Consider the following 10,516-nt stretch of genomic DNA (forward strand, 5'->3'; position numbering starts at 1 on the left):
GTTTCTGATGTGGCCGTGGTGCCACCCTGTAGACATTTGGGAAGCCGCCCCGGACCTTGCACCTATGCCCTGAGCTACGCAAAGCCCCGTTCCCACCCAGCCAGGGTAGTGCACCTGCACCCATAGCGTCCCTTGCGCCGGCGTGGCAACACCCTCCCAGCCCCCAGTGCACGGTGATTCAGGGAGCTGGTGCAGGGTACCCCCCAGAAGCCTGCTCCCCAACAGCATTGCTTTGCATGAGGCCCCCCTCCAAGCCCTGTAGCTCCTGCCCCTCTGCTGAGCTGCGAGACAAGCTGAGCTGTGCAGCCGGCTCCCCAGGAGCAGAGAGGGTCCCTTGGGAGCCATAGAGTGGTCCCCCCAATAACTGGGGTCCCAGCGGGGCCCCACAGCAGAGCCAAAAGCAGTCGCTGGGTTTAAGGCTGAGGCAGGAGGGAAGACAAGTGTCCCCCTGCCCAGGGAATGGGCACTCAGCCCAGGGAGGAGGCACAAGGGATGTCAGGGATTACGCTATGGAGCAGGGTCCGGTGGCGAGCAGCCTCCTTGGGGCACAGCCAGCAGCAGGGACCATCCTGGCGGGAAGAGCTGGGGCTGGGCAGTCTGGCTCCAGAGTCGTCCTCACAGGCTGAGGAAATCCTCCTTCCGGTACCCCTTCTGTAAGGAGACAGGCCATCCGTCACACAGCGGGACACCGGCATGGTCACCGCTCCTGACTGAGGAGACCTCTGCCCACACCTCACTGGGCAGTGGGAATGCGAACACAAACCCACTCCATGCCAGCACTGACGGGGCCACTCTGTCCCCACCCACAGCAGGTGGCTGTCCCCACCCCACTGGTGCAGACGCCACCATAGGGATGATGCTCAGGTACATACCCACCTCTTCAGGAGGGGGTGGCATGGAGCTGGGGCCCATTGTATGCCTGGGAGCATTTGGGTGGTACGGCTTTCCCTGATTCCCTTGGGATCTACCCTCAGGATCCACCCTCAGGATCCATCCCAGGATCCCACCACCTGGAGAAGGCACTGGAGGCGGGTACGTACCATCTTGAAGTCCCGGTGGAGCTTGGTGTATTGCCACATGTTGCCCAGGAGGCTGGCTGCTGCTCTGGAAGACTTCTCGTTGTCTGAGCTGGGACAGGGACAGGACATAATGAGCGTTGGGTACTGCCAGGCAGGGGACAGTGCCCACCAGCCCAAGGATACCACCCCAGAAGGCCCAGAGGAGCTGAGGACCTAATGCTGCTGGGAAGAGGCGGAAGACCACAGCACTGGGCAGGGTGGCAAGTGTCTCTGGCAAGAGCGACCAGGAGCAGCTGATGGGAAGGAGGCGGCTGCAGCGATGGGCAGCCCTGTGGTGGGGAGGTGGCAAAGAGCTGGAAGGTGGCTATGAGGCTGATGATCAGGGACTCCCAACCCCACGCTTTGGGAAAGGAAACTGGTTATGACCCTCTTCCACCTTGCTAGACCAGGGGAGGGAGGGGAGAGCAGGACCAAACCCCAGGTGTGACCAGAGCAGCCAAGGATGTCCCACCTGTCCCTTCTCTTCTTGACGAAGAAAAGTTTCCTGAGGCCATCAAAGTAGACGATGTCGCGGGCAGCCATGGGGCTTTCCACCACCAGGTTGTTGAGAACCGCGATGATGTTCACAATAACATCGGCAGGTGGTGCCTTGTCCCCAACACTCCCTGGCAGCTTCTCGATCAGGTGACTGACCACCTTGGTTGCTGGTGGGCAAAGACATCATTTCAGGGCTGGTGCCCACACCCAGGGGACAGGTGACAGCCTGGGGATGAACCTCAGAGCCTCCCCGGGCCAACAAGGGGCAGAGGGTCCAGACAAGGACCTGCAGGGCAGCACCAGGGATGTCTCCAAGCCCTTTTCTCTCTAGAGTCTCTGCTGAGACTCTTTGGCATCTGGGAGAGGAGTCGGGGAACAAGCCAAGCGAGACAGTGGGGTTGGGGCAGAGCACAACGGGGGGTGTTCAGCTTCTGGGGATCCACCGCACACCCAGCTGTGAGCCGGGACACAGCAAGCAGGAAGGTGCCAAGGTGTGGTGGGAGGGAGCTGAGGGACAGCCAGAGGAGGAGGAGGAAGAGGGTGGAGGGCGTTCATCAGGCTCCTCCCTGCAACCCCAGCCCTGCCAGCCCCACCCCAGCACTCACACATCTCATCCTTGTTGCGGGCGTGGCGGGACAGGTTGCGGATGAGCCCAGTCAGGGAGCGCAGCTGGTGATGGTCGGCGGTGCGGACGCGGTCCAGCACGGGGTTCAGGATGCGCTCCTGCTCCAGGGCCAGCCGGCTCAGCACTCCTGCCCACTGCAGAGGCAAATACCTGCTTAGAGACACCCATCGGGGACCCTGCTACCTCCTCCTCCTCCTGCTCAGCAGGGCCAGGCAGGGGTGGTCTGTGCCCAGGCACCGAGCAGTGTGATGGCCACGTCCCCCACCCAGGAAAGGCTGGTACCCACCCACGGAGAGGTGCATCCCCTCCCTGGGCAGAACCATAACCAGCCAAGCAGTAGGGACAACCAGGTGGGGGGACAACCCAGAGGACATTCTCCTCCCATGCCCTCACCCTGCGGTCCCCAGCCGTGATGTTCTGCAGGGCGCCCGAGGCTGCCTCCGTCGTGTGCTTGTTGAGCTCGCAGCGCTGCAGCAGCCGGTTATAGATGCCTACGATCTGCGGGTTCCAGAGCCACTCCATGCCCTTGGGGTCCTTGGAGACCTCCGTGAAGGTGACAATGTCCGCATTCAGGTACTGCTGCAGGGATAGGGGTGGCACTGTTAGACGCAGAGGGGACCTCCCCTCTGCAGCATCCCTTGCTGGCGTCTTCTCCCTGCATGCCTGACCTCAACGCTTGGGCAGCTCCCAGCTGGCGCTGACCCAGGTAGGCCACCCCAGCTGTGTCATGCTCCATGGCACGGCAGAATAGGGGTTCGGCACCCTGATTCACCCTACACACCAGATTCACCCTCCGCTGAGCTCACCCACATGTCCCACCCATCAGCTGAGGCCGGCGTCCACCTCCACCCCGGCGTCACCTCTGCTGCCAGCTGCACCTCGGCACCAACCCCGCCCCAGATGACATGGCCGTCACGCTGCCCACTGCTTCCCAGCCACTGACCTCTCGAGCTTTCTTGCTCTGGGGGCTGAAGCAGCCTACCAGCTCCCCTGTCACCATGCTGCTGTTGTTCCTCCTGTGGCCTTCCAGGCGCTGGAGGGAGGATGGGGGCATTTCGTCGTACAGGCGGTAGGAGAGGTTGCGCAGGACGCAAACAGCGTTCTCCACACTCTGCAGGGTGAGACAGAGCACATGAGCATCAGTCCTTGTGTTGCCTGCCAGCTGTCTCCCACTGGTGCAGCCCCCAGGACTGATCCCATGAGGCTCTGCCGGTGGTCAGCCCAATGAAACCAGAGGTGCCCAGTAAGCTCAGACTGACCCAGGCTGGTTTTCCCACCATCACATCAAAACGCGCCTTTGCACCATGATGGCTAAAGTGGCTGCTGGGAGGGAGGGAGGGGGAGCAGCATCCCATCTGAGGCCACACAAACCCTCCTGGGGCTTACCTTGTCCTCTGACTTGCCCACTTCCAGGGAGCTGTTCACATAGTGGATCATGGAGTCCACCAGCCCGTGGCACTCGCGCATCTTCTGTCTGGTCTGCTGGCTGGCAGAGCTCAGATTCCTACGTGGGGAACATGGGTACATCACAACAAGAAGAGGTGTCTCCCAGCCATCCCCTCCTGCTCCAGCACGCCCCACATCGGGAAGGGCAGCTGACATCTTTCCCACAGGGTTGACCAGGCTTTGCAGCAAGGGGTGGGGGACCCCAGACACAAGCCCTGGGGACCTCGCTCCCTCTGTACACCACCCAGACAGCATTTCTTCCTCCACCTCAATCGTTACCCACAGTGGGAGAGCCGGAGCCAGCCCAGCACAGGTACCTAAGGAAGCCTGTGGAGTTGTAGAAGATCTCAGCCTCTGAGGGGTTCTGCTGGATGACACCTGAGCCCCCCAGCCCAGAAAGGGGCACCAGGACCAGATCTGTCAGCTGATCCAGCGTGTCCCGGGCCAGGCGATCCTTCAGGTTATCACTGGAGGAGAGATTCCACAGGATCCCTGCAAGGAGGGGGATCCTCAGTCCTGGGGACTACTGGGGACCGGACCGCATCCACCCCAGCCCACCTCTGTGCCGACCACCCGTGGCCATGGCACAGGGCACATAACCTCTGTGAAGTGCCACCCAAGCTTCACTCATGGGGGGGGGGGGGAACACATGCCACCCTGGGGGAGGAGGACCCCTGCCCGCCCCTGCCACCATGCCCAACCTGTGACGTTCTTGCGGAGCTCATCATCGGGCTCCCGTAGTGTCCGCATGAGCTCGTAGATGCCATTCTCCTCCACCAGCGCCAGCTTGTTCTCGGCGTTGTCATAGATGAGGTTGCGCATGGCACCCGTGGCATGGCGCTGCACCTCCTGGTTGGGGCTGTTGAACAGCTTCACCAGCTTGGGCATGGCCTGGAGGCTGCGGGCCTGAGAGGGAAGAGCCAGCGGGTTGAGATACCCAGCCACACTCCCATTCAGTTGGGGGCTGGGGCTCCCTCCACCTCCTCCACCCTCCCGGGGGTGCCCCACCGTGGCAGAGGGGCTGTGGACAGCCCCTTCCCCTTTGGCTCCTGGGTGCTCACCTGCTTCTTGGCATTGCTGTCGCTGTAGCATTTGTGCTGGAGGTAGGCAGCACCTAGGACCTGCAGGTTGGGGTCGCTGGCTATCAGGTATTTCACTGCGGAGGGCAGGTCGATGTCATCAAACCTGGAAGCCACAGGCAGGTGGTGAGGAGCCCAAGCAGAGCATTCCACAAGGAGTCCCCCAGCCCTGCACCCCAGCGCATCGTGCGCCTCGGAGGAGATCTGTCAGTGTATCACTCCCCCGCCAACCCCGCTCTCAGGGCACAGGCCTGCAGACCCGGCTGGGCTGAGCATCTCTCACCCTCATCTCTCAGGACACATCCCTGAGAGAAGCTAAGGAATTGAGGAGATCAACTGTCACTGGGGGTGGAGGGGGCCAGATCCTACCCCCATCCCTGCAGAGGATGCCCTCAGCTGGCCACAAAAACAGAGGTGGGACAAGGACTAAGCGGTGCCACCCAGGTCCTGCTGGCACTCACCCCCCCGACTGGTGGCTGAGCAGCGTGCTGTGCCCGTTGTACATCTCCATGGCGCGCTGGTCGGCGAGGCGGTGGCTGGACTCGGCCAGGCTGCGCACGGAGGGCGCACGGGAGCTGTGCTCCACCATACCCATGTAGGAGCTCCCGACACCCGCCTGCGAGGCCGCCTGGATGCTGCTGAAGGAGCCAGTGCTGAGCCGTGACCGGTTGTTGCTCTGGAAGCGCTGGAGGGTGCGCATGGCGGGCGCCCGGATGGTGCGGCTCTGAGGCACCTCGCTGCCGTCCAGCCAGTCGGAAGCGGCCTTGGCGGCAGAGCCGGTGCTCATTTGCCTCTCAAAGGTGTAGGAGCGGGTGAAGCCGCCGTTGCCTTGGCTTTTGTAGAGGGGACGGTGCCCCACGGGGTCCAGCTGCTCAGAGATGACACTATAGCGGTCGTCCGCGACGGCGGTCGGCGGGAGCGGCCCATCACCCAGGCGTAGGGAGCGCAGTGAGAGGGTGTCGAAGTTCTGCCGGGATCGGTAGTTGCGCTCGTGGTAGGAGGTGGGCCGTGGCGAGGTGTTGGCAGCCTGTGACATGGCATAGCCGGCGTTGTAGCCCCGGCCCTTTGCCACGCCCCCATTGCTGATGGTCGCCATCCGCTTATGCGGTGTGAGGTCCACTGCTGAGCGCGAGGACCAGCCGCTGCCCTTCAACGTGCCGAAATCCTTCTTGGCCAGTGGCTGGTAGAGCTGCAGGGGAAGGCGAGGGGTTAGAGATGCCCTCGAGCCCATCTGCCAGCTGCGGGCAAAGGAGAGGACAGAACCAAGAGCCTCCCTTGGCACAACCAATGCCCCAGCCAGCAGCCGGGTCCCCAGCATCCATGGCTATGAGCGCCAGCACAGGCTGGGGGACAGTCCCCCCATTACGTACCGAGGCTTTGGAGTCCAGGCCATTGCCCTGGGAGCGCGAGCTGAAGGACTGCAGGTTCACACCATAAGGGGCACCTGCAGGATGAAGATTGAAGGATCAACAGGAGCACTGCAGGGACAAATGGGGTGTCCTGGGGACCAAAGATTCCCCCAACTCATCCTGGGGGACCCCCCCAGCAGTGTTGAGGGGGCTGAGGGAGTAGGAGGACAGAGCTTTCACCTGCTTCCGGCAAGGGGGAGCCGGGAATGGCGGCACTGAGAGCGGCCTCCCTGCCTTACATCACCTGATGGCACGGGGAGTAATCCCCACCTCGGAGGGGACGTGGCAGCTCAGCTCACTCCCCTCCATGGCACCCAGAGGGGCAGCCCAGGTGTCCCCCCCCAAACCAGACCCAGCTCCACATGCCTGGGCCAGGAGCACTGAGGGACCTGGTTGCCCCACCGCACCCCATGCTGCCCTCCTGCCTCGCCACCGCCCCAGGGCCGCCGGCGGGGATGGGCAGGACGCCCAGCCCCAACCGACCAAGCATGACTCACACCCGGTGGTACCCAGGGCAGCCCGCCGGGTGCCGATAGAAGGGGTTCTCTCCCCACTGCCAGGGTCCACCAGAACCCCAGGATCGGGGGGGGGCGTTCAGGAGAAACTGGTGCCAGGCGCAGTGGCAGGGCGGAGACCACGAGCGCAGACATTAAATGGAGGAGCTTGGAGCCCAGCCAGCAGTGCTGCTTGAAGGCTGACGGGGACGGGGGGAATCTGCCAGGACGAGAAAAGCCTCCCCCCAGCCCAAAGCAGGGTGGCAGGGACCACCACTCCCCAGTGCAAATTCCCCAGGAGGCAGGTGGGGAAACTGAGGCACGACCCCTGAGTGGGGTGAAACGAGCCCATGCTTGGGCCATACCCTCCCATCCCCAGTGCTGGTGGTGCAGCAGGATGCTTGGGGGGGTCTCAGCTGGGATGGGGGGCACCCCTCCTAGCCAGGGCATGGCCAAAGGCCAGTGCTAGCCAAGGGACTCCCGACGCCCGTTTCAACGTGCACGCCAGAGAGGCGCGGGGGGGATCTCCTACCTCTGCCACCGTCGGTGTGGTTGAGGCCCTCAGGGCGGGTGGCTGCTTGGCCCCGCAGCATCATGCGGATGCGGACCTGCTCCTGGACACGGGCGCTGCGCAGCCGCTGGGCCTCAGCCGTCTCCCGGCTCCTGCCGTCCAGCTGCCGGTCCGAGGGCAAGGCCAGAGAGCAGACGCCGGCCTCGGGCTGCAGGGCCGACAGCAGGAAGGTGTTAGTTTCCTGCATGGTGGCCATAGCGCGGAGGCTGAGGCGAGCCAGGCCGCCCTGCGCAGGTGAGCGCGGTGGCTGCTCCCCTGAGCTGTAGGGAGGCACCCGTCCCGCCCCGCCGCTGCTGCCACGCCTCGGTCGCTCCCACCGGTGGGAGGGAGGGGATCACAACGGGCCTCGCCGCCGCAGTCACGGGGCGATCTCACGGGGACCAGGGTGCCTTGGAGTGGTCGTACCTGCAGACACCGCCCTAAGAGCCAAAGCCTCGCAGGCAGGCCCATCATGATCCCCCCGAGTCATGGGCAGCCACGCTAGGGAGCCCCAGGCCTAGCAGTGGCTGCTCTGGAGAGCCCTGGAGCCCTACAACATGGACCCACCAGAGAGCCTCAGATCCTGGGGAAGCCTCTGCATTGACCCCCAGAGATCCCCGTGGCACTGCCACTGAGCCCCAAACCCCTGCAGTGTCCCTCCACTGAGCCCAGGACCCTCGAGCAACCTCCCAGGAGTGCCCCGGAGCCCCCCTCATCGTTCCCAGGAGCGCCCCGCAGCTCCCCCACATGGTTCCCAAAAAGCACCAGACCCCTTAGGCAAGCCCCTCAGCCAGCCCCAGACCCCCACATTGCCCCACCAGCAAGCCCAGGTGCCCTCCCCAGGGTGCCCCAGACTCTTGAGCCTGTTCTTGGGAGAGCCTTGGACCCCAGCGGGAGTCGTCCCCTCCCTAAGCCCCCAGGGCTACCCACCACCCCGGCCAGCAAACCCCTCTGGTGCGGGGGGCCAACCCACCAAAGGGCCAGAGCGGGGGCTAACTGGGAGCAATCACTGGTGGGCCCTCCCTGCTTTGCTTTTCAAATCAGCCAGGGAATTAAAAGCAACAATAATAATAATAAATTAAAAAAAAAACAAGAGAAAAAGAAAAAAGAAAAAGAAAAAGAAAAAGAGAAAAGAAAAAAGAGAAAAGAGAAAAGAGAAAAGAGAAAAGAGAAAAAGAAAAAAGAAAAAAAAGAAAAAGGAGGGCAGCACAGCGCCAGCCGGCCCGGCAGCGATGAACACGGGGTGACTCAGCTGCTGTCACTGCACAGGTACCAATTAACCTCGCCCCACCCGCGCAGCCGCCCTGGCCAACCCACTCCAGCATGGCCGGGGCGGAGGACGCCACTTACCCCCCCACCCCAGCCCCGGTGTGCTCTAGAACAGTTCCTAAAATCCCCGCTGTGCCCTCTCATGCCACTCTGCCTTGGCCCCTGGCTCACTAACTGAGCTGCTCACTCCTGAAATGAGTTGTGCCTTTCTCAGCCCTGCCTGGGCTCAGCCCCCCACTCGGGGGTATGGGGCGTTCGGCCCGCGGTGTCAGCGCATCGGCGCTTGGAAGCCGGCGCTGGCGGTGGTTGTTTGAAGGTGAGCGTGGCGACGCGGCCCGGGCTCCGTGGTGAGCCCTGGCTCAGCACTCGGCGTCGCCGCTCCCAACCTGTCCGGCAGAAGCATCACGGGCTTTGCTGGCCGGTGAGCTGGCCTGGCCTTACGCCACCCAGTATGACAATACCGGAACGGCGATGACAATGCCAGGAGGGATATAGTGCTTGCATAGGTGTTGGAGAGGGTGGATGTCCCAGAGGAATGCACCGCCGTCAGCAGGAGCATCAGCTGAGGCCAGGGCGGGGTGGTGGGAGCTGGAGGAGAGCGTTTTGGGGTGACGGTCTCTGCTCCGATGGCCTCCCCAAACCCTGGTGCCACCATCGCCCGATGCAGGGAGGAAACACCCACTTTCCCTGCTCTGGGGGTGCTTAGGGACTTCCTAAGTTCACCGGCAGCCCCCTCCTCGCTTAGGGGTCGCACCTGACCTTTTTGGGGTACGGCACCCAAGGATAACCCCAGGGCCCCTCACCCCCCTTCTCCCACCTTGGCGCCACCCACGCAGGGAGCGTCAGTGGGTGCACCAAATTTGGCAGAGCACAGTGGGGCGCTCCCAACCCTCCAAGCCCATATGAATCACGGGTTCCCCCCCCGGGGAGCAGGCGGGGAGGGCGGTTTGCTCCCTGTGCAAGCCAACACTTGCCCACCTTCCCTGCACCAGGCACACAGGGGCTTGGGGACACCCCTGAGAGCCTCTCTGTCCCTGGGAGCCCATCTGTCCCCAGGGCCATCCCCAAGCTCACTGGCAGCCACCTTCCCCCGGGCTCTGCCTCCCCTCCACATCCCTGTCCCCCTGGCATGACACTGCCCTGCGGCTGAAGGATGGAACCAGGGGTCTTGGGGGGGAGGGTTTGAGGCAGGTTTGAAGCAAAAAACAGCCTCTAAAACCAGCTGGTTAATAGGGGAAAGGGTTGCGTGGGAGTGGGGATGAGCGGGGACGTTTCAAAAGCAGTTAATCATACAAAAAAACCCCAAATTTGGAGGAAAATGGGGGATCCACAGAGGATCCAGCCACCGTCAGGGCAATGTGGGGTTCAACAAACTTGGGTGGGATCCCTAAAACCATCACTGAGCCCCCTCCTACTCAGCCTGGAGGCACTCATATCCCTCCTTCCGTGGAGTGACAGAGGCAGGGACCCCAGCTCCCGGGTGCGCCTCGTCCTCTCCCACTCCCTCAGCACCACCAACCATCCATCCCCAAAACCAGGTCCCTGGGGAAGCCCATGGGTGCCGGTGCCATCGGCGTTTCAAGCAGGGAGTGGCCGTCGCGGCACCACACAACCTGGCCACAGCGCACGTGTGCCAAGAGCCACGCTGGGGAAACTGAGGCACGAGGAAAGGAAGAAAAAAAGCTTCTTGGCCAAAGGCAGGCAGGAGCAGGCAGCTGCCAGACCCCAGCATCCCCGCTGTCCCTCTCCACCTGGCGTGTGGGGACGGGTGCCACCAGCATTCCCTGGAGAACTGCATTGGGGACAGCCACACTGACAGGCGCGGGACCGGCCGGCACGTACCTTATGGGGCGGCCCCGGAGGGCCGTTGCCCTCCAGCATCCTCTCGGGCAGGCGGGTGCACCCCTGGGTGCTCCACGGGTGCCGGGTGCCCCGGCACAGGGTGGGCGATGCCGTCTGCAGCGGGTGTGGGGCCACGGCGCGGCCCGCCCCAGGAGCTTACCCAACCAGTCTCTTCGCCGTTGTTTTGCATGTGCGCTCGAAACCCGCTTGCCTCGCAGCCAAGTTGGAGCTTTCGGGGCTTGCGGC

The 10,516-nt window shown here is 63.3% G+C and overlaps 1 protein-coding gene across 1 annotated transcript; it reads right to left on the reverse strand.

Moving 5' to 3' along the window:
• Positions 1-615: 615 nt before the first annotated feature.
• Positions 616-10,309, reverse strand: PKP3 (plakophilin 3; the record flags this gene model as incomplete). Its single annotated transcript, XM_084263901.1, has 14 exons — positions 616-651; positions 1,041-1,128; positions 1,531-1,723; positions 2,162-2,315; positions 2,575-2,760; positions 3,125-3,292; positions 3,568-3,685; positions 3,945-4,119; positions 4,329-4,533; positions 4,689-4,812; positions 5,168-5,895; positions 6,077-6,150; positions 7,142-7,328; positions 10,271-10,309. 14 exons carry the CDS (start codon positions 10,307-10,309, stop codon positions 616-618), a joined length of 2,475 nt encoding a protein of 824 aa, XP_084120027.1.
• Positions 10,310-10,516: the final 207 nt, after the last annotated feature.

This window comes from Gallinula chloropus, assembly GCF_964237585.1.
Source record: "Gallinula chloropus genome assembly, chromosome: 4".
Taxonomy (NCBI): domain Eukaryota; kingdom Metazoa; phylum Chordata; class Aves; order Gruiformes; family Rallidae; genus Gallinula; species Gallinula chloropus.